The sequence below is a fragment of the Ochotona curzoniae genome, unplaced genomic scaffold (genome assembly GCF_017591425.1).
Source record: "Ochotona curzoniae isolate NIBS_2020 unplaced genomic scaffold, NIBS_Ocur_1.0 contig_1302, whole genome shotgun sequence".
NCBI classification, from domain to species: domain Eukaryota; kingdom Metazoa; phylum Chordata; class Mammalia; order Lagomorpha; family Ochotonidae; genus Ochotona; species Ochotona curzoniae.
In genome coordinates this window covers 8717631-8742284 of record NW_024465035.1, presented here as the reverse complement: position 1 = coordinate 8742284, position 24654 = coordinate 8717631, and the positions used below count along the sequence as shown (strand labels likewise).

The window sequence follows — 24654 nt, the reverse complement described above, 5'->3', positions numbered from 1 at the left end:
TGCTATGCCGATCCGAAGCCAGGAGCCTCTTCCGGGTCTCCCACGCGGGTGCAGGGTCCCAAAGCTTTGGGCCGTCCTCAACTGCTTTCCCGGGCCACAGGCAGGGAGCTGAAAGGGAAGCGGGGCTGCCGGGGATAGAACCGGCGCCCATATGGGATCGCGGGCTTGCAAGGCACGGACTTAACCACTTGCGTCAATGCGCCGGGCCCCTCCTTTCTCTTCTTAAAAAAAAAAAAAATAGTACTAAACAGAGCCCACTGCACAGTCAGGCCCGAGCATGTGGTACTGTGCTCAGTAAATGTCAGTTAAATTAAGTAGAATTGATTTTTTTAAAAAAACAAACTACCAGTAATAGTTTCTAAAGATATGTGGGTTTTTTTTTTTTTTTTTGATCATGAAACATCTTTCTAGACTTCAGAATGTCAGCATATTAAGAGGAAGCAGCTGTTCTGCTTACTTGGTATCAAGTTTGAATGAAACTTTAGTTCATACAGGGAAAGAAAAATTCAATGCAATCTTGAATCTCTAGTTCTCAGGGAAACATGATAAGCATGTGGAGTCATAGCATTAACTGCCATTACCTGGGAGAAAACTTAAATAATTCACCTATGGCTTCTCCCTGGGAGTGTGGATTCAGTACCAAGAAGAATACACATTGTACTCGAGCTTTGTAATTTGTTCTTTTATTATCCAGAATTCAAGTTGTTGATAGTTTCTGGAGTGTTTTCTTAAGCTTTGTAAATTTTATTTTTTAAAAAAGGTATTTACACTATTTTTATACAAGTGAGGGGCACAAATGGGCTACTTGGAATAATGGCATGTTTCCTTTCATCCTCCACGAAAGAACCATTCCAGAAAGTATTAGCAGTCTGTTTTGATGCCAAAGCCAAATACTGACAGTTGCAATAATGAATATTTGCTACAGGGTGCTGGCAGAAAAATTGCACAGAAATACAAACACCAAACCATCTCAATCCTTTTTCTTCCTATTATTATTTTCAACTCCCTGTCACATATATTGTGCCTGGAGTCACTGGTTGAATACAGCATTGAAATCAGAATCAGCCTTTGAGAAAGATGAAGAAAAATGCATCATTATCTTCATCTTTCTCACGTTTTTGGGAGACGGGAAAGGTGCAATGAAGGAAGCTATGTCTTATTTTTACTATTTTACACAAGAGGTTTCTTAAGAACTGTGAATTTTCTCTTTTTCTTTAAGGAATTTGGTAACGATAATAGTTGCACAAATGGGTGATCAAGTCTGCATGATTAACTCTAAGTTGGACGGTGTTTAGCTTTTTTGAATGTCAGTGTTCAGGTTGTTAATTTTCAGAATGCATAAAGAAACATGACTAATTTAAACTCTGGTTTTTTTAATCAGGAAAAACCTGAATTTTAGTAATAAAATTTAAATAAAGATCAAGTGTGGCTGAGCTAGATTCTCTCTGTTTTTGAAATCATTGTGTTGTCTGCAGACAGCAACGGCATTGAGCAAGTTTCCAACTTTCTCCATCTCTCAATTTCTTGTTAGGTGGGATAAAAATAATATGCATTTATTGAGTTTTAGGAGAGGTGTCTCCCTTAAAACCTATTAGTATTTTAATAGTTTTCTTTCAACAAATATGTATTGAGTGTCCATTCCATGTCCAATATAAACGCGAAGAAAAAAAAAACAGATGAAGACTTATTGATCTGCATTATTATTTCAGGTCATCATAAGGTATCTCATAAATGTTTTTCCCACTGAATGCATAATCTGTGTTTACTGGCTTTGTTATCCTGAATGGTTTGGCATAAGACTTACCACAAAATAGCTGATTCATAAATCTGACAGAATGAACTTTCGAGTGCTTGAGCCATTGCATTTTAGGAAAGCAGATACTTGAGTTGGAATTAGCATCTATAATATCAAGTATAAATTTCTACTTAAAAGCATTTCCCGAGCTTAACAAATTTACTGAACTTCTCTAAGAATCAAGAAAACTATGCAACAAAATCACAACCATCCCACTGATAGTCCACTATCTGCTGATTGACTATATTTTTCTGAAACTTATTGCACCATAATTTTAAAACTTCATACTTACAGAATAAGTGCAATATAACCCATACTCTCTATCTAGTGGCTTTATTGTTAATATGTCACCTTACTGTGGTACGTTTGTTGTAACTGATGAACAAATAAGCAGTGTTGTTACTGACTAAACTTCATACTTGGTTCAAAATTCCTAAATTTCCAAAGACCCTTTTTTGTCTCCAGAATTTGATCCAGATTCCCACATCACACTTAACTGTCATATCTTTTTAGGCTTCCCTAAATTGTGACACTCTCTCAGCCTTCAGCAGTTTTGACTGCCTGGACAGTTTTAAGGAGCAATGGTCAGGAACTTGTTATAATGTATTTAGATTTAGGTTTGCTTATTTTTTTTCAAGATGAGACAGGTGAGGACTTGGAACTAAGGGAAACCACAGAGAAAATGCTCATCACCTCACATCAGTGGGGCATGTCATTAACATAATCATTCATTTAAGATGCTGTTTTATGGATAAGCGTGATATATACTTGGTAATTTTATATGCCATATTAAGAAAGATCTGCTATATGTAATTTTGCATGAAATATTTAGAACAGTTTTTCTTTCCTTAAGTAAGGCATACTGTTAAAATGTATTTGCCTTATCTTTTGGTTTAAAAAAGTCTGCTTTATCACGCATCAGAGAAATACATGAAAAATGTATTGGGTTATAAGCTTTTGTAATCCTACCTTTATGGAGTCAATGTCTGTATATTAAATTTGAAATGAAAACTGTAACTTTGAACTTCTTTAAAACTTAACTGCAAGCTTAGAAAATAGCATTTCTATACCACTATAGGTTCAGGAACATACTACAAAGTAGAAGTGTAGAAAGTTAATCATTTTTATATTAATCCCTGCAAATCTGTCATTCAAGGGACTTGCCTGGAGGAATATTTGTGTTTGACTAAGCCGTAGGCAGGGTGAATCTAATGTCTTCTAATCTTATGGCACCTTTGATATAAATGTATGTTATTCTCTGGGGTCAGAGAAACACTAATAAAGCTGTCACAGACATTAGAAGATCCATAGTTTCATTTATTCTATACTTATGTTACCAAATTTACCAGAAATAGGAAAGTTCACTTAAGATGACTGCGATCTATGCTCTGTGCTAGTTTCACATCAAGGCATAAAAAATGAACATGTCAATTGAGAAGAAGGGTTATTCCAAGCAGGGTATTATCACGGTCGCTTGCAGTGAAATAAACATCCACTGCATCACACTCTGGCTTCAGCATGTGGCCATCGCAAGATTAGAGGTGATGTCTGTTTACGCTTGTCACACGCAGTTAAAGACCACTTCAGTGATTTTAGCCTACTGTGACTTCTCACCTGACTACGGAGAATCAGTTATGGCCAAGAGCGTAACGCATAGCATTTTTTTCTCCCCAAAACTTATTTTACAAAATATTCTACCCTGACTCGACCTACAAGGATGTCTCCCAAAAGTTCATAAAAAAATGAAATTAAAAGATAAGTTTATTTTGCTGTAAAATCACTTTGAGATCTGTGCAGTTTGTGCACATGCAGTTTCTTTCAACGTTTTAAAAACTTCATGTGTGCCATTTATCTTGGGAAAATTTTCTGTCTAGAATTTTCTCATTTTTACAGCGGTGTGTTGAAGGATCAATTAAACTATAAGCATACTCAATGATGTTAAATTTGCTATTGCTGATCATATGATGATCTTTCATAGACACACATGCACATACACTTTTTTAAAAAATGATTTACTTGCTTTTATTGGGAAAGCAGATTTACAGAGGGAAAAATCCTCTATCTGCTAGTTCACTCAATCAAATGATCACAATGACTAGAGCTGAACTGATCTGAAGCCAGGAGCCATGATATTCTTCCAGATCTCCCACGTGCATATACGTCCTGAGCCTCTTCTTTGCTAGGGAATAAGCAGGGAGCTGGATCATAAGTGGAACAGCTGTGGCCACATAGAATGCTGCCATTTGCAGATGGAGAATTAACCAACTGAACCGTCATACCGGCCCCTACACATTCTTTCAATCATTTGATTTACTGGGGACAATTAACTACAAAACTATCTTAAAGTTGTAATGCTGTCTAACATCTCTAGACTTTTTTCTAGTTATTTGGATGCTATCAGATGTTTATTGGAAATTTGTCAGGCAAGTATAAACTGAGCAGAAAGGGGGCTTTCCCATTGTCAAGGGAGTAACTGCACAACAATGGCAGTACTTGCTGTTAAATAGTGTTGGTTATTTTTCTGTTGATGAGACTCTGATTTTCATTGTTATTGGTGAGCAGTTTTCATGACACTGAAAGAGACTTACTTGTCTTCTCAGTTAAGTGCATGATTCAAAGTGTGTGAAGTGTCACGCGACGAAAGCAAGATCCAGGTGAATCCTTTTATACACCAGTCCCTCACAGGGACCCATTCCTCCTCCTGTTTCTTAGAGCTAGGAAAGTAGCAAGCAGTGATCTCCTTCCCACTTTACCACCCTAACATAGTTCTAAAGGGAATACCCAAAATATAAAAGAATTCCGTACCTGCAGCTCATAGTATCAGCTAATACAAAGCAAGAATTTAGGCAGACCCCAACTTCGTGCAGGCATAATACCACACTATTCTTTAAACCAACTGGCAAATCCCTGCATCATCCACTTTTCAGTGTGTCCTTAAAGAGTGACCAATAATAGCACACAGAATGGCATGTGGGATGAAACTTCCAAAAGCAGCTGAAGTTAGAAAGGCAGCTTGGAAATGGTTTGGATCGGATGATATGAAATCAAAGGAGTAGGCAAGGTCTGAGTGGAGAGCTTGTTTAAAATGCACTACCGGAGTGGGCAAAAATCCTACATGGTGATGGGCATCCTTGGGCAGAGAGCCATATGCACCCAAATTAAGTTAGGTCGGAGTAGGAGTGGTTTCACTTTGAAGGCTAATCTCTTCACATTTGGTTTCAGACTTTGGAGCTGGAGTGGTGTAAGATTACAGCACCATTTCCCGGTCATCAAATTCTTGAAATGATGTGACATAAACATGATGTGATCAGTCTGCAGATTCCTGGTACATAGTGGCTATGGATGCCTGGATATTTGTGCCAACAGATTACCACATTCAATATCCAGGCACAAAAATCATTAATATCAAAGTAAGAAGAATTTGAGCACGACATGCTTTTAATTACCATATCCTACTCAAATTCTTCTTACTTGATATTGATGATTTTTATGCATGATATTGAATTGTAACTCTTGGTAAATAGAGAAGTGATTTTCTGAACTGCTGATCTAGACAAAACAATTGTGGCATCAGAATTCCATGTGTTTTTGCATAAATTAAATATGAAGGAGTCTGCATTTGTGTTTTAATTAACAGATGGAATTAACAAATACAACAGACCAGCAGTAAGCAAAAACAAAAGTATATTAAAAGCATTTATTCCTTATTTTGATTTTTAAATGCCATCTGTATGGAAATAAACACATGTAAAGTATAGCATACTGTAATCCTTCTTTTACTAAGACCATATGTCAGCAAATAAATTTGTGTGTATATTTATTTACCCTGCACAACATTTTTTAATTGTCTTTTGTGCATATTTTGAAGAATCGTTTGAACATTTTGTTCCGGTATGGAATTTTGTGTGGTTACCTGGAAACATTTCTCCTTAAGGTGACTGATGCCTAGTTGACAAGCAGCGATTACTAGTAGTTCTCAGTATTATTCGCAAAATGCAATTTTAGTGATGCATTTCCATATAGGAAAAGGTAATGTCATTGTCCTTCCTTCCTTCTTATGCTGTTTTGAATGCAGAGAGTACCGCAGGGACACCAGCAATATCAACGACGACAACTGTGGAAACCCGCAAGAGCAGTGTTATGACAACTGAGATCACCTCGAAAGTGGAAAAAAGCCCCACAACAGCCACTGGCAACAGCTCATGTCCTTCCACGGAGACGGAGGAGGAGAAGGCCAAACGGCTCCTTTACTGTTCGCTATGCAAGGTCGCTGTCAACTCCACCTCACAGCTGGAGGCGCACAACAGTGGTGAGACACACAGATTTCTGTCTCCACAGCTCCGCAATTATCTTCCTCTGAATAGATCAGATATGTTACAGCAGGGAATGTGGGGAGGGATGGACAATTATTACATGGAATACATTGATTATTAAAAAATAAAACTGATGAGCGAAGAGCCATTTATATATAACCAGTAAGAGAGTTCCAGGACTTTCAAGCCATGGTGTGTGTGTGTGTGTGTGTGTGTGTGTGTGTGTGTGTGTGTGTGTGTGTTTCTTAACATTAGAAGATAGAGTAAATAAAATTCTAAAGTACATGTTACATTCACACAACCTCTTTGTTGTTTATGTGTTTTGTGCATTTGCTTCTACAGGAATTTGCCTAGAACTGAACCATGATAGTGTTGAGATGTGTAACTGAACATTTGCAGACACTTGTAATTAAAACCCCTCTATTACGGTTTGCAAAACAAGTAATGTTTTCTAGCTCCAAATTGTGATCACGACTTAAGGAACTTTATGTTATGAACAGCCGTTGATGCCTGGTTTTTTATGTAATTTGAGGGTGCTTCAAAAAGCTTTTGGAAAATGGAATTAAAAGATAGGGTTAGTCTGATACAAGAAATTTTTAATCCATACAGAAGTTTTCCATGATATACATTTTGTGTGATTTTTGGGTATCTCCTATATTACATGGATTTCTGAATTTTTCTGTGTTGATTTAAATGTATCTTTTAATTTCACTTTTCACCAACTTTTTAATTTGCTGTTCCCAGCAGCTTGAAGTCATTATTTTTCACTTGATTGATGCTCAAATAAGAAAAAAAATGTGACCACTTAATTGGTCACTTAATTGAATCATGGTGATTCAAATTCAGTCTCTCTTAAGCTCTAAATTTTAATAGCATAATATACTGAAATTCAAACAAGTTAGGGCAAAATGTTTTCCCAATGTACTTTTGTTCTGTGCAGTTCTTTGTTGTGGTGTGTGTGTGTGTGTGTGTGTGTGTGTGTGTGTGTGTGTGTGTGTCTGTGTGACTGTCCATTTGTCTTTTACCAAAACATACTCTGTATATCCATATATGGATATATGTGTGTATATGTATAATGTACAAAATATGACACACCTCCCTCTCCCTAAATACTCAAATATATACATGCTCGCTCGCACACACAAGCACACACAGATTTTCTCTTAAAACCAATGTCATTGCCAAGATGGATTTTCCTCTGAAAGACTGAGTTCATTGCCATGATACTGTCAGAGCTATGATAGAAGATGAATCATTTGTGAACTATGTCCTGAGTGAACAGTGCAGCTGTATGTTGAGTCACTAACCAACCTTTTGCTGCACTGGTAATATTCAAGTATTGACCTTGAGACTCCAGGGAGTCATTACAGATAGAAAACCATTCCTTCAGCATGTATCTTTCCCTCGCATATAACATCAGGTTGCAAATAGGGAAAGGCTGAGAAATGGAAAATAATCTTGTCCCAAGTCAAACTCTGCACCTTGCAAATTGGTCACATGTTTATTTGTACAAATCCATTTCATCCTGAATGCAAGAGATTTGTGCAAATGTGGGCATCACTGGAAGCCCATTCTTCTCTCAAGAATTCTTGATCTTTGTACGTAATGTCAAAAAGCACCCACTGCCATGCTGGGGACCTAATGACTAGCAAGTTGTGTCAGGTCTAGAGGTGGCAAGTGGAAAATGAAGACACACAGGCTCCCGGTGTGTGCTACTTTTGCCTGCTTGAGTCAGCTCTACTATTTGTAGCTGCAGTAGTGTTGGGAGATCCATTATGTTGGGGACTTCCTCTGGCTGCAGATGAATGAGATACAATCTTGCCTGCATCCAAATAAGTATTGTTTGCAGACTGGCTTCGTCTGAGCTATGTGTGATGAGAGAGGCTCCATATGTGTCTTCTCTCCTGCCAGGAGCATGGCAGAAGTGGCCCGAATCATACAAGGATTACGGTGCCAGGTTGTTTCTGAGATTCCTACAGAAGCAGGCTCTGAGACCAAGACTGAATGGCAAAGAGTTTTTTGTTTGTTTGTTTGTTTCGCTTTCAAAAAGGTGAAGCATACAGAACAGCAACTGATAAGAGATGCATCATTTAGCCAGTGCCCAACCAGAGCCTACCAACAAAACATTGAACTTCATGGCCCAAGCAGTTTAACCCTTCTGTTTTATATAGATTTGTTTGTTATTTGAAAGGCAAAGCGACAGGAGGGGAAAAAAAATAGAGATATTGTTCTTTCATCTGTCACTTTACTCTCCAAATGGCTGCTAGGGCCGAGACTGAACCAGGCTACAGCCAGGATCCTGCAACTCCTTCTGGATCTGCCACATGGGTGCAGAAACTCGTGTTGTTATGCAATCTTCTGTCACTTTCCCAGGCACGTTAGTAGTGAGCTGGGTTGGAATTGGAGCAGGTGGAACTTGAACAATTGCACAAATATACCTGCCCCACAATATGGGCTCCAATGTTGCACTGTTTCAAACAGAAACTGCAGCTGGCTTCACGCAATGCCAAAGTTGAATCAACTATGATTTTTTTTCTTCACTTTTACAATCATTGTGCTACCATCATGTATGTATAGTCTACTGTTTATAATTTTACAAAAATGTAGGAAGGACCACAGGGGCACAATGTGCAAGCCCAGAGAATTAGGAATTCTCTGCACCTTACAATGAAACAAAACTTGTGGTTGAATACACAGGTATCCTGAGCTATTACAGGATACATAATAAAAATGTAATCTCACTAGTCCCCACACCAGTCATTAGGATATAGCCCAACAGTGGTTTTTATGGAGTTCTTTCTGTAAGATCATTTGAAGAGTCCAACTCGTGAGCTAGTGGAGAACAGGTTGCCTAGTCCATTTAATCGTTATTTTTTAAGATTTATTTATTTTTATTACAAAGTCAGATATACAGAGAGGAGAGACAGAGAGGAAGATTTTCTGTCCGATGATTCACTCCCTAAGTGAGCGCAACAGCTGGTACTGTGCTAATCCGAAGCCGGGATCCAGGAACCTCTCCCACATGGGTGCAGGGTCCCAAAGCTTTGGGTCATCCTAGGCTGCTTTCCCAGGCCACAGGCAGGGAGCTGGATGGGAAGTGGAACCTGCCGGGATTAGAACCGGCGCCCATATGGGATCCCGGCGAATTCAAGGTGAGGACTTTAGCCGCTAGGCCACGCCGCCAGGCCCTAATTGTTATTTTCTAAACTCACTTTAAAGCACCCTCCTATTGTCTGCACTCATGGGAGACCACAGTCTCTGCCTCACTGTCCTGTGCAGGAACCACTGCCCTTCCAAATGACTCCTTAGGATTGCACACTATCTTCCTGAGTCAGAGATTAGGAAACTCCGAGAATGCTGAGTTGTGTTTTTCAAGGAACCTGCTTAAAGGCCAATTCTGATGGAATCAGCCAGTCTGCAGGCGGAAAGATAGTCATCTTACATCCGAGTAATAACTCCCCAGGCGCTTTTCCCCTGCTCCTCAGAAGCGTGTTAGGTAGAGACCTGAAATAACACCTGTACCATGGAGTATAGAATGAAGCATTTAGGGCCTGCTCCTGGGGAGCCAGCAGTCTTTCAAAACTTTTAATTTTTTAAATCTTAGAAAACACATCTTAATTATAAACAACTGGCTACAAGCAGATTTGGAGAATACAATTTCCATTTGTCACTATTTATGTTATGATCCAATAGGAGAATTACAAGAGACCAAACCTGATTTTCAAATTAGTTGAAAACTTAATTAATAAAGGATAATTAGAAATGCAAACAAGTTTTTTTATGTGAATTCGGCAAGGGGATTATCATTTCTAGCTTCCTCTCGCCCCCTGACCTCCATCTGTCTTCAGATGAGTTATCAAGCCACATGACGATATGTAAGGATCCAAAATGATGCCAGATTAATTAGTATGACTACAGCTGCTAGAATTAGGAGTCAACAATATTATTTCACTTGCTTTTTCTCTATTTTTTTTTTACTAAGGTGTAACCATTTGAGGCAACAAATAAATAATATTCGCTACGTAACTCCGAAATGGCAAATTAGACAGTCTTGGTTGGATTTTTTTTTTTTTTTTGGTAGTGTTTGGGAAGCCAAGTACCTCCTCTGAACAGACTGGTGGCATGCACAAAGCAATCCAAGAGTGTTTAAGATGCCTTGGGAAGACATATTCTTTTCAAGGCATCTGGAAGTCCCGTTGGAATTTGCGTGCTATAGACAACAGATGTCACAAAAGATGTGTTTTGTCTTTTCTTTAATGGAATTCCCTCGCCCATTGTAAAGATCCAAGTAGATACTTCTTGGTTTTGCTAATTCTGATGGTTTAAAAAGCTTCTAAGTACTTCATGGTTGAAGCTCAATACAAACTTGGACAGATTTTTCTGGTCATGAGTATTAACATTTGATGTTGTTCATTCAATTCATTCCAGTTCTTCAATCCCTAGGCACAGTTTATTCCATCCCTCACTGAGCTCTAGTATACAAAACACTAGCAAAGGGTACTTTATACTAAATTTTGAAATGGTTGGAGATTTCTAAACAAGACATTATTGCAAGGAAAAAGAGAAGACAGGCAATAGCTATAGTGCGCACAAAGAACAGTCAAGGAAAAATGCTGGAAATGACTAATGCATTGAACATAGCCATTGCATCAAATAAAGAATTTCCTTTTCCATAACTCAGAAAAAGCAACTTGGACTTACGTAGTTAGTGGAGACAGTTCTGACATACCAGTCCATAGGCTCAGTTAGAAACTCTTTTTACAAATGAAAAAAAAAGTCCAGCATTTGTGTGTTGATTTTCATTGATGTGTAACACCTCTACTGGTTTTCATTGTTCATCTACTATATGTTTCACACCGAGAGTCCACCTCTCAGCAAGACCCAGGTAATGCTCTTCAAGAATCCCAGCTGTGCTTAGGAACGGAAACAAGAGAAACACTTCAGTCAGGTGTAGTAGGTGTTTACGACATCATTATTAAGACTCCAAAACTATCAACCACTCCTGCCCTGCACTCTCAGTGCTAAGTATTCAGTTTGGGAATAAACAAAGAAGTCGTCCTATTCCAGTTTTCTGCTTGTGCCTTGTTTACGTTTTCTGCAAATGATACAGTGTCAGTTAACCCTCATGAGCCTAATTCCACCTGCTGTGGAGCATGCTTGAGCACTACAGCTGCGCTAGCCTAGATATTTATGTTCGGATAAAGATCAAGTCAATTTCTCATGTGTATCGCATGCCAGTGGCTCAAAAGGGGCCCATGGCTAATGGCTACCTTGTTAACCAGGAGTCTACTGTACTAGGGCTTTACTTTACAAGTAAAATGTTTGTGGGGTTGTGACACTACATGATTTGGGTTACCTTATCAAAAGAAAAGGATGCTTACACCTCCTGGAGTATTCAGGGTTATTTCACACTGAGTTATGTCTCATTTGTTAGCCAACACAGAAAGTGACTTCAGAGACGTGCCAACCACCCGGCCTGGCAGGACTCTTCTAGTGGTTTCATTTTTAACCCAGTGAGATGCTCTCCTTATGCTATTTTTTTTCAGAGAATACTTCATGCAAAGTCGTTTGTGTTCAGAATATATTTAGACACTGAAACATGGGAATGTGTTACCACGGAGGCTATAGTGCTTCAGGTTTACGGTAGTCGTGTGTTCTTCATTTTATACTTATTTTGGGTTCTTTGAATTTTCTGCTAAAAACTTCTGTCTTGGACCTGAAGCAATGGTTCAGTTGCCTAATTTTCTGCCTGCAGTTCCATGTCCCAGCTACTCCATTTTCCATCCAGAGCCCTGCTTATGGCCCAGGAAAGCAGTGGAGGATGGCCCTAATCCTGGGAACATGAAAGAGGCTTCTGACTCCTGGCTTCTGATCAGTTCTGCCCTGGCCATTGTTGTCCATTTGGGGAGTGGCAAGTGGATGGAAGAGCTTCGCTCTCTATCTCTCCTTCTCTGTAAATCTGCCTTTACAATAAAAATAAAATATTTTTAAGGAGCACCTGTTTCATTTTAAATTTAAGGAAGTAAAATTCGTTAGCAAAGAGAAAACCACAGATTTTATAAATAATTAAGTATCATGCACTAATTACACCATGGAAGTATGAATCATTTGTCCACTTGTTGGTTATTAGGTGTTAATTATGTGATCATTTTTTTTTCTAAAAGTCTTGGAGCATAGAAGGAAAAGTCACATGGCGTGTCCCATGCCCTTTTCAATTTTTTATTTTATTATTTTATGATACAGTCCCAAAGGCTGTGGGCCACAGACCATTATGGGAATTGCTTCTAAGGTAATGAGTGCTCAAAATTATTGTCCAATGTGTGTGTAAAGTAACACAGGGAAGTTATCACCAGGTGTGATGGATATTGATCAAACTATCTACATGGCCTATATTCCTCCCCATATGCTGGGATTGCAAAATTCAACTCTGTATGGATTCCACACATGTATCGCCCCACCATGGCCAGCCTTGTGCCTACCAGGGCCCCCAGCGTGCAGAGCTAGTCTCTGGGTTTCCTGTAATCACTGGGTGTGTTTTAAAACTGGTCTTGCACCCCATCACTACTTCATGGCCTTCCCCTTGAGGCCTTTTCTGATTTAACAATGAAATCCTCCTTTTCTATTTATCTTGGTCTTTGTTTCCTCTTTCCGTTCCTCTGCAAATTGGACCTTAGGGACATGACTGGCACAGCCACAATTTTTGTTCCTTTGGAAAATCACTGGGGAAGTTGGTACCATTCTGGGTGCCGTTAAGTATGCTGATACACAGATAAAACAACTCAAAATGTTGGGCCCAGCACAGTAGCCTAGTGACTAAAGTCCTCACCTGGCAAGTGCTAGGATCCGGTATGGGTGTTGGTTTTAATCCTGGCATCCCCACTTCCCATCCGGTTTGCTGCTTGTGGGCTGAGAAAGCAGTCAAGTCAACCCAAAGCCTTGGGATCCTGAACCTGTGTGGGAGACCTGGAAGAGATTCTGGGCTCCAGTCTCTGGGCTCCGGACTCCTGGTTTCCAATTGGCGCAGCTCCAGCTGTTGCAGCCGCCTGTGGAGTCAATCAGCGAACAGAAGATCTTCCTCTTTGTCTCTCCTGCTCTCTATATATCTGACTTTCCAGTAAAAATGCAATAAATCTTTAAAAAATAATAATTCAAAGTGTTGTTATATAAGACTAAATGCACATTGAATTAACATGAGAAACACATACAGCAGAAAGGGTAAGTAGTCATACATGTGGGTGGTCTCTGCTAGTACATAGATCAAGGGAACTCTTTTTTGAGACAAAAAAGTTTCCATATAATGTGATTATACTAAATAACAAAATAAGAATATAAGAGTTATCTTTTCACTTGGCTATTTTTATGAAGACTGACTACTTGGTTTTTTCATAAGCTAAATCATTTAATGAGAAGAGAACAAGTTATTACTGGAAGTTGTAGGAGTTTGTCAAACTTTAGTCAGTATGATAATTCTTGAAAAAGTTCCTGAAAAAATATACATTACTTTTTAATTTCACTTTTTTTTCCATAAAAATTTTGAGGTCTCTATTATCATTTAATGGACCTTCTCGAAATTAAATTTCAAGGCATTGGAATTCATTTTATGTAGGGGCAAATTCTGCGGGCTTTTCCAAGATAGAATTTCTGTATGAAATTAGTTCTGTGATTTTGTTTGTCAAGCTTATAAGGTTATTTAGCAGTTTGAATTGAGATGCTTAAAAGTGGTCTTATTTTTTGTCCTGGTAATATTACTTATGAGAAATCGATGCTAGGCCTGGTGCGATGGCTCAGTGGTTAAATCCTTGCCTTGCATGCACCAAGATCCCATATGGTGCTGGTTCTGGACCTGGCAGTTCCACTTCCCATCCAGCTCCCTGCTTGTGGCCTGGAAAAGCAGTCTAGGACAGCCCAAAGCCGTGGGATCCTGCACCTGCTTGGGAGACCCGGAAGAGGCTCCTTGCTTCTGATTGGTTTAGCTCTGGCCATTGCGGCCGTTTGGGGTGTGACCAGTTGCTGGAGAATCTTTGTCTCTACATCTCTTTGTTCTGTAAATATGCCTTTCCAATAAAAATAAGTAAATCTCTGAAAAAGAAAGAAAATCTATTTTAAGGAAGAAACCAAATAACTGATGAAAGATACAATGAGTAGCAAGGTCATTTCAAGCTAATTATATAAAAAAGAAAAACTATGCAAATGTCCAATATTAAGTTAACAGTTAAATATATCCATATTGATAGTCTATACTGTCATTGAATACAATGCACATTTCTGGAAGTATATAATTTCTCAGGACTTCAGGCAAAGTCACCTCAGCTAAGTTATTCAAACTTTTAAAAAGTAGGTAGTGGGGTTGGCGTTTGGTCTGTTATATAAGACATCGCTTTTGATGCCTGCTCCCATATCCTGATGCTTAGATTGGAGTCACGGCCCTTCTGATTTCCTGTTCCTGCTAGGACATACCCAGAGTCAACAGTTGATGACTCAAATAGTTTGTGCTCTCCATGCAGGAGATGTAGATTTGTTTCCTGGCTCCAAGTTTCAGCCTGGCCCAACCCTGACTCTTTCAGGCATTTGGGGAGTGATTCAATGCAAAAAGTCTCTCTCTCTCCATCTTTCATTTTTTACTCTCTCTCTATCTTTCACCTTTCTCTCTGTCTTTCTCTGTCTCTCAACACATATACATTTTTTAAAATTAAAAATTAAGCGTTCATATACATGTAAAAAAAAACAATGTAAGTAGGGAACTAGCAATAACCGTTATTATTTTATATACCTTTTGTGATGAAATCATGATTCTTGTTTTTATTGGTTTCCTCAATTTCGCTGATGACCTAAAGGTTATTATTCCTAAAGAATGATTTCCAGGATTTCCTAGACCCTTATGAATCTGCAGAGTGTAAATTTGTTGGAATATTTTTCACTGTTATGAAATCATGAAACTTTCAGAAGCGTTGAAAAGAAAATGGTCCACTTAGCTCCATGTAGATGCTCCATATGGACTCTTCCTTGGAAGAAAAGAGTCCGACTTGTGAGTACTTGCTGAGCAGTTACAGAGGAAAGCAAGAGCCTTTCACAATGCTTATAGGGTGCTGGAACCAGAGGTGACATCATTGGCCATTAGAGAGCTTTTCTGAACATCATGAGTCATGGGCCTCTGATAAGCACAAAAGAACATTAGGAGGGGAAAGAAAGGCACATGGGGAATTTAAAGACTTAAGTGAAAACCCAACTTTAGAAAAGACTATATTAATAAACTAGGGAGTTAAAGGTGTTGTGTGCAACTGAATGCAGATGAGAAATCTTTAGTATATTCTAGTGACTTAGGTAAAAATCTGTGTTCTGTTTGACAAGTACTTCAAGTGGTTCCTGCCTTGTGACCATGGCAACTCAATCTTTATAAACCTTAGTTTGTTGTCCCTAAGTTGGAAGAATCAGAGCTCCTCATTCATACATCAGCCCTGAGCAGTTGAAACGTTAACCACTTTATGTCTACTGAAGATTGATCAATATGATCTCTAAAACTCAGTATATGTAAATTATTAATGCATGTCTCAATTCTCAAAAGTGAAAACGGCTTAAAATTCTAATTTTTAACTGGATTTGGAGGAAATACAGCTACTTAACATTCAAATCCCAAGATCTTGCAGAAGTTTCTAAATGCTAACAATGATTGACAATCTGTTACTAAATGAAGTAAAAAAATTGCACACTGTATGATGATTAAGGATAATCCCAGAATCCAGTGTGATAGTTGAACTTCTCCCCCAATTGTGCCATGCTTGAAGCATGTGTGTGTTCACACACATGTGTGTCTTTGTATAAGATGTGAATGGATTAATACATTTCTTTTTCTTTTTTTTTTCCCTGACCTCTGTGGAGAGACTACCCTGAAATCATGGCTCCAACAATCCAGTGATTTCCAGAGAGGAAGGCTTTTCTCCAATTTCTTAAAGAGTACCTCCACTATTTCTCTAAAGAAATGACGTAGGCATGGCTTAACTTGCCAAATATGTTCTGGGGAGCACTTCTTCTGACTTCTCGTGCTATTTAGAAGCCTGCTGCTAGGGCCACATTTTTCAGATTTCCTCTCATCTCCATAATTTATATGAAGCTCGATGCTAGGTCGTGTAATCCATGTCTGACCTCTTTTATATACTTCCCAGGCAAGATTGATTATGTAAATATTGCTGAGTAGATTAACACAGTGTTCTGACCCATCTCTGTCTCACCTATCAAGTCCCATTTCAGAATTAGAGAAGATATGAACCCAATGTCAATCAGAAACTGCTCAAGGAAGTCAGGATGAGAATTAATCTCCTGCTGCCTTCTTAGATTGGCTGAAGGGACTTCATGGTTTTGATAAAATCATCTGCTGAGATAAAGAAGTTGGAAAGAACCTACATGAGCACTTCTTACTCTCTGAGACTATTTCCCCCGTGTCTCCACCCTATGCTTTCAAATGAAGAGCAAGGCGGTTGGGCTTCCTCTGTCACAAGAAGAGGGAGTGCACGTTTCAATGAGGCCTAGACACTCTCAGTGACAGTGTGAGGCTTCATGCTCAGGTCCTCGCATCCTCCTCCAAGATGTTGACTTTCCAGCGTGCTGAAATACGCACATTTAACAGCTTTGAATAACAATATGAATATTTAAAGTGGATATTCTAAGTTATAAGAGTCTGCCGTTTTGAAATGTTAAACTCAGCAAATCTATAACCACTTTGAATGAAACATATGGTTATATACCTGGATTTTGTGTTTGTTTTCTTTTTTTTAACACAGTGTCCCCAGCATGATATCCTCTTGGTACTCGGTTATTCTGGAATTCTGGCCGATGGTTCCGACTTTATGAATATTTTTTATGCTTGCAGAACTGAAAAGTAATCTAATAAATGCAATTAGGATGGATTAACTACAAGAAAGGATTTGCCAAAAATAAGCAAGGCAGAAACGAGACAAATGATTATGAAAGACAATTGCACAGCAAAACCCATGACTCTGAAAAAAATAAATGTACTTATGAACTTTTAAGAAAAAGGAAATTTTGAGCAAAATTTGGGGGGAATGGAGGATCATGAAATGTATGTAACTATAGTGATTTTACAAAAACAAACGCTGTTATCACATAAAGCATGTGTAAATCCCACAAACGTTATTGTTCATTAAAATAAGCATTATGTTTTACTCTATTTTAAGTCCACCCATCACTTTCATGGTTATTTGTCTACATTTCAGATTGTATAAGCCTTCCATATGGGCCTTAACTTCCTAATATTTATTCCTTTCAGTCATCCAAATATGAAATCTATTTTGTCCTGATTTGTTGTAGATAGTATGTAGATTATTTGAAAAGGAATGCATGCTAATGAAATTGATGGGTGGGGATTGGATCAGTGTCTGTCACCTTAGTCCTGACGGCTATAGAAAACTAGAGGCTAAAGTCCTCGCCTTGAACGCGCCAGGATCCCATATAGGTGCCGGTTCTAATCCCAGCTGCTCCACTTCCCATCCAGCTCCCTGCTTGTGGCCTGGGAAAGCAGTCGAGGATGGCCCAAGCCTTGGGACTTTGCACCCACATGGGAGACCTAGAGGAGGTTCCTGGCTCCTGGCTTTGGATAGGTACAGCTCTGGCAGTTGTGATCACTTGGGGAATGAATGATCAGACAAAAGATCTTCCTCTCTGTCTCTCCTCCTCTCTGTATATCTGTCTTTGCAATAAAAAGAAAATAAATCATATATATATACATATATATACATATGTATATATATACACATATATACATATGTATATATACATATATATATTAATAGTGTATATATATATATACACTATTAATCTTCTTTGAGCCTAAATTATATAACCATGGAAACATGTTTACATGCTGTTTAGGAAGTATTTAATTAGTGTCACTTCTATAAACACACCATGCTTAAATTGATGACATTTGTCACACATCACCTCCAACTATACCTTTAGCAACTAAATCACTCTTCCTCATCAGCTATCATTTATGTCTTATTAGCATCAGGAGGAAATGAAATCAAGTCACGCCCATTTCATTTAGCTGTAGGACTTTGAGGTTTAGTCACTGTATTGATGGTGCTTGTTGATAGTGTGTAACACTTGACAAAATCAGATAATTTAATAGTGTTATATAAGTTGATGGCAGCATGACGTTTCAGCCTGGTAGGGCGTAAACATATCCCAATCATCATGTCTAAGAGAACTGTACTGTAATGAGGGGTCAAACTGTATTACTGTATTGTTTCCTGAAGGTATATTCTAGCTAAGCTCTTTTTTTTTTTCCCTCTCTCTCTTTACCTCTTTTTCTTCCTGTTTTCTAAATACTCCTGGCAGGTACAAAGCACAAAACAATGCTAGAAGCCCGGAACGGAAGTGGGACTATCAAAGCCTTTCCTAGGGCAGGAGTCAAAGGCAAAGGGCCCGTCAACAAGGCAAACACGGGCCTGCAAAACAAAACGTTTCACTGTGAAATCTGCGACGTGCACGTCAACTCAGAAACACAGCTTAAACAGGTGGGCAGAGCACGTGCTGACACGGAAAAGGGGTGCAGAACAACCCTGGCAACTGGTGTGTCAGGGTCCCTTCCCGCTTCTCACTACCGTCTCCATCCTCCCACGCATCTGTCTGTGCCTCCACCCGATTTCATCTGTCTGCCTTGTACATCTGTACAAGGTTGTATTGTAAGGTTGCTGTACAAATGGTTGGCTACGAGTTCGTACATGTAGACTGGAAGGAGATGGGGTATCCGATCTTTGTTCCCTCCAGCAGTTTCCACTGCAGTGTGTTGGTATTCTGTAAAGGTCAACCTCATTGTGTCATGTCCACTCATTTAGATACAACACGCCAGAACCAATTTTATTCTGTGCTTTGCCTTTATCTTCGGTACTTTATTGTGTGTTATTGCACTGCGTTTCTGAATGCTGCAGCACCTGCTAAAGGGATGACTAATCAGGTTGCATTCATTTTTATCCTGAATAACCTTCCTCAGAGACCAGTTCTGCATTTCCTCCCAAAGGCACAGCCCTTCGTATTGTGTTTTATTTGTATATTGTACAACATTTTGCTGATTTTATGCACCTCAGTTATTTATCTTTAGAATTTTAAGGCTTGACCTTTGGCTGTACCAACGCGAGGATAAATATTAGTATGGAAATAAATTCATGCCTGCCTGGGTATGTTTGTTTATTTGCCCATAAAATTCCTTCAGACATTCCTTTCTTTTATAAATGCTCTTCTAAAAAAGGAGATGTGTGCAGTGATAAGGGGAAAAACTAGGAGAGAGAAAAAAAAAGAAGGTTCTTCTGATTGTTCAAAATACACTAAAATGGGTTGCATAAAAATATACTTCCTCAGGGCACCCAGATGAAAGGACAGAGGTGCATGCTCTTCAAGGTTGCCTTTCTGAGACTCGCATGCGGTGCTGGCTCTCCTTGCCCTGGGTCACAACAATATTTACGAAAGTGTGTTTTTTTGGTATGACTTTTTTTTAAGCTGTCATTTTAATTGCATTTAATAGCACATCAGCAGTCGAAGGCACAAAGACAGAGCTGCTGGGAAGCCCCCCAAACCTAAGTACAGCCCTTACAACAAACTGCAGAAAGCAGCACATCCGCTGGGGGTAAGTGTCTGGGGGGCTTTCCGTCACACAGGACACTCTCTTTGATGAACCTCATTCTGCTCCGCCAGGGTTTTGTTTGTTTGTTTTTCCTTTAATTTGGTCATTTACTAGATTGAAAAAGTGGGATGTAGCTAGGAAATGCCAAGCAAGGGATGCAGGGGTTGCTCTCTGTTACACCAATACGTTACCTTCTCAAAACTTATTTCTGTAATTTTTGACTTTAAAAAAATATTTATTTAAAAGAAATTGCATAAAAATAAAGAAAAAGGGACACTTTACTCTTGTATTGAACAATTTCAGCTGTACAGGGTGGCTGTGAATTCTGTGCAAACCTTGTATTCCTGTCTTAAACATGAGCGCTATCCTGGCCTGCATAGGTACAGCCTCAACCATTTAGTGAATATTTGCTAAACAAACCAAGCAGTGGAAACTCCTTTAGTAGCAGCATCTAACGCCCCTGTTTAACTATCTCTGCTTCCTAGGTCATTTGTAACACAGCTGATGGCTTTCCCTCTGAGTATATACGTTATGAGTATACCCTATGAGTAGATATGTTAGGAATACATACTAGCCAGGGAATGAACTGGATTTGTAGAATAAGACAGGGAGAACATGGTTTTCACTTACACAAAGAAAAATTGAAACATATCAGTAAAGATATTGAAAGTGGACTTTGTCACTTTCATTTCACTCAGGTAGGGCATCATTAGCTGGAAAAAGCTTTTTTTTTTTTTTTTTTTTTTTTGGCTACCCAGTTTGTGCACCTTGGTAGCGTAAGTTTGAAAGTCTCTTTAAGAATCTACTTCCGATGAGCTGCTGGTCTCTAGCCAAAGCCGTGTGTTCAGTACTCCGCTCTGACTCTCAAGCCCAGCCCTGCCCTTGCCTCATCTCTCTTTTTGCCTTTCAAATTTAAAACAATAATAATAAATGTGATCTTTAAAAACCTCCTCTTTGATAGTCAATGTAAAAACTGGTATAAGATCTTTCATTTTTTTTCCCAAGATGAATGCTTTCTACTGAAAGTATAAATTTCAACCAAAACAAAACAGAAGACTCTCACTGAGTATTTTTCTGGAATTCTTTTCAATATCCCTGGTACAACATTTTCAGACACCTTTTATTTCTTTCTGCAGGAATATATTCTTCACTGATGTTTTTTTTTTGAGGGGGGGCAGTTCCCAACTGGCAATTTATTTTTTAAATTTTCATTGCTATAATTTTATATATATTTTTAAAAGTTTTCATTTGTTTGAAAGTCAGAATTACACAGGGAGCAAGAGAGATAGCTTCCATCTGCTGGTTTATTCTTCCAAATGGCTACAATGGTCAGAACTAAGGCAGGCCTGGTTGGGCTCCGGGAGCTTCTTCCTGGTCTCCCTTCCACTGCTTTTCTAGATGTATTAGTGGAGACCTGGGTTGGAAGGGGATTAGCCAGCACTCAACCCAGTGCCTGTATGAGACGCCAGCCTCTGACTGATGCGTCTATGAAATGCCAGCATTGCAGTCAGGAACTTATCCTGGTACTTACTCCTCATCGTGGGGCCCTACTGCTCTGTTTTAAAGCTGCCCACCATGTTGAATTTTAAGAACAAATGCCGACATTTTCCTCTTCCCTTCAGGTAAAATTGGTATTTTCAAAAGAACCTTCAAAGCCATTGGCTCCGCGAATTCTACCAAACCCGCTGGCAGCTGCTGCAGCCGCTGCTGCGGTGGCAGCCAACTCTCCCTTCAGCCTGCGAACTGCCCCGGCAGCAACGCTCTTCCAGACCTCCGCTCTGCCCCCCGCGCTCCTGCGGCCAGCTCCTGGACCCATTCGGACGGCCCACACGCCTGTGCTGTTTGCTCCGTACTAAATCCCAAATGAGAATCGTTGTACTGCAATAATTTTTCATGAAACAAACAAAAAACACAAAGAGAACTATGCAGTGTTTATTTATAGTTTCAAAGTCTATCTGAAGAGCCAGGATTTTGATAGTGAATTGAGAAGATTATTACAAAAAAAAGGGGGGGGGGAGGGATGGGGGAGGCATAGGGACAGGAGGGAGGGAGTGGCATTTTCCCCAAATTAAAGCATTCCTCTTGAATATTGATTGTTTTAGAAGTGATCCCCAGTATTGACCTGTAGTGTTACCTAGAACTCCTGAAGCCTTTGTGACTGTGCTTTTGGGCACCTGTTCCCCCTTGCATTGTCTTTCCTGCTCTACAAAACAACTATACATTGTCTAAGGGCATTAACTGGTTCCAATGTATATATGACAATTTACTCTGTAGATTAAAATAATGTGAAAAAAGAAAAAAAAAAACAAAACAAAAGCAACACTGTGAGTAGTAGTACCCGTGCTGGTCCTCTTGCTATGACAGCAGTTATTGGGTATTTATCCCAACAAAAGTAGATACAGTAGATGTCTTGTTAAACAATAGTGCTGTGTCTCAATCTATGCCATTAGGTTTTACAAATTTGCAAAAGGTAGAACGAACAACTTTCATACCAGTAAGCAGGCAAAAAAAAAAAATAAATAAATAACATCGGATACTATCAGTGAGGTGTCCCTGGTCAGCATGCTCCTCCCGTTGACCTTGAAGACTGGGTAGGGTTTACTCTCAGAGGCAGGAGAGGCACTCATCAGGTGACTTACCACTGAATCCTGATGTCCCACTCTGAAAAGTAGCTGAATACAGGGAAGAGCTCATAATAAACCTATACCCGAAGACAGATAAACCCGTTTGCCATGGGCATTTGGCGAGAAATCAGAGCAAGTCCTGTTTGCAGGATGAGGAACAATCATCACGTTGACTGAGAATGCAAACTAAAGATCTTACATGTTAGTACATATCAAATAACTACAGAGAATATTTTGTGTCTCTGTAATAGCCGCTTTATATCATACCAGTAGGGTTGTCTCTTAGGCAAAGATCACTGCTTTAAGCGTGATGGTAGGATCAAGCATTAGCTATTGATGTGGGTTTATTGTTGTATTTAGATTTCCTACTGACATGATATAAACAATTAATATCTACTTAAATGATAATAACAACAAGAAAAAAAAACTGAAACTGAGTTAATTGCACAACAATGATATAATATTAAAAAAAAAATGCTGGTAAGGTCCACTGGACCATCACTTCTCCAATGGAGCTGTGAAACAAAGCCTTTTGTGGGCACCGGAAGGCTGAATGGAGTTGATGTTTTACCTTTAAAACAAGATTTATCAGGGGTATATATAAATATATGTATATTGTATATATGTTAGAAAGATTAAGAGAATAACTTATAAAAGAAATCTATATAAAATTATTCTATAACCATCCAGTGTTACACGTTATCATGAAGTTGGTAACAAACGGCAAAATTAGCTGTGCCTTTAATTTCTGATAAAGGCAATCTGCTTTTTCCCGTAGAAAGCTAATGTGTACTTGGCAGTACAGTGGGGTTTGATGCAGCCAGTCTGTTGCATTCGTAAGAACAACAACATTCAAACTTAGAGCAATGACAAACCCTGTACAAATCAGCCCTACATGATTTAGGTTTAGAGGAAAAAAAAAAATATTTTTGAAAATGTTTTGTAAAGATAATTTAAAATATATAGGAAAGGCTAGGGGTGGCCTTCCTGAAAATGCTCTTATCTAAATGGTAGTAAACTTTAGAGAGATATGAAAAATCAAAATGAAACCATTTGAGAGATAGATACTTAGAATTTTTCATTTTCTATTTATGAAACTACCATAGCGTGCTTGGTGCTCAACATGAAATATGGTCTTTGGAGTACATCTCCACCATCTAGCTGTAGAAATTTGTCATATAAATATATATATATATGTATATATATATTTAAGGCCATTGATTTATTTATCTTTTGTTAAACAACTAAACAAAACAGGAAAAGAAAGGAAGGAAGGAAGGAGGAAAAAGACTGAGGAAGGATGGAATGAATGGACAAATGAAGGAAGGAAGAAAAGGAGGGGAACAAAGGAGGGAACAAAGAAGAAAAGAAAATGTATTTCATCCATCTTTTAGTAGATTTCAAACCATGCTTCTCTGGTTAAACACACTAGTTAACACTGAAATTTGTTTTGAAGGTACTCCATGAGCTTGTATTGTCAATATCTGTGATTCTAGCAAGTGTTGCGTTTATATGCCTATGAATTCTACTTCAGTTGGTTGGACAGTTACCCATAACTTGGCTGTTTTCCATGTGACCAGTGTCTAACCATCTTGAACTTTACATTTCTGTTTTTCTGCTCTGTCAACTACTTCGATCTGTTACTGTAGTCATCCCCAATCCCTATCCTAACCTCTGTGCCCAATGAACTTCTTTCTGTTGGAAAATGTTTGTTGATGCAGTCTTCTTGCCATGTGCTTCTGCTCTTCTTCCCCATTTCCACCAAAGTGAATGAGCCAGTCCACTAGAAGCCAGGGCCTGTGTACACACAGATTCCTGGGTCACCAGGCATTAATAACTGTAATGATTTGCTGGGAACAAACAAATCAGCCATATTTTCTCCATCAGCCATATGAGAAACTCAGAAATATCTGGATCCCTTCTGCCTCACTTCGCTATGGAACCATTTTTGTTTAAATGGTCTCTTCAATTGGAGCTGTAAGCATCAGTTGTCTTTTACTCACTACCTAATAAAGGATGAAGCCTAACCACAGAACTGGAGAGTCATTCTCTGTGAGTTGTTCTCCTCCCACTCCGTGTATTTATCAGCATCTATTATAGTTTGGACTGCTGTCAGCTCTAACCTTTCCCCTAGGGAGCCTTTTTCATTAATGAAGATTGACAGTTCACATTGGTCAGCAGCACTGTTGTGAAATTGCCCAAGGGTGATCTGACTTTCTGGTTGTATATCCATCCCCATGCATCACATCTATGGCAAGGAAGATGACTGAAAATGCACCTTTGATTTCA

The 24654-nt window shown here is 38.9% G+C and overlaps 1 protein-coding gene across 1 annotated transcript in view; it reads left to right on the top strand.

Annotated features, from left to right (window-relative positions):
- The window catches only part of ZNF385D (zinc finger protein 385D), a 216017-nt gene extending 194373 nt beyond the window's left edge, over positions 1-21644 (top strand). Inside the window, exons 5-8 of the mRNA XM_040965263.1 lie at positions 5871-6104; positions 18460-18638; positions 19643-19744; positions 21364-21644. Coding sequence (XP_040821197.1) covers positions 5871-6104; positions 18460-18638; positions 19643-19744; positions 21364-21597 — 749 coding nt within the window. The 3' untranslated portion in view covers positions 21598-21644. The remainder of the gene's footprint in view (positions 1-5870; positions 6105-18459; positions 18639-19642; positions 19745-21363) is intronic.
- The last annotated feature ends 3010 nt before the right edge of the window (positions 21645-24654 follow it).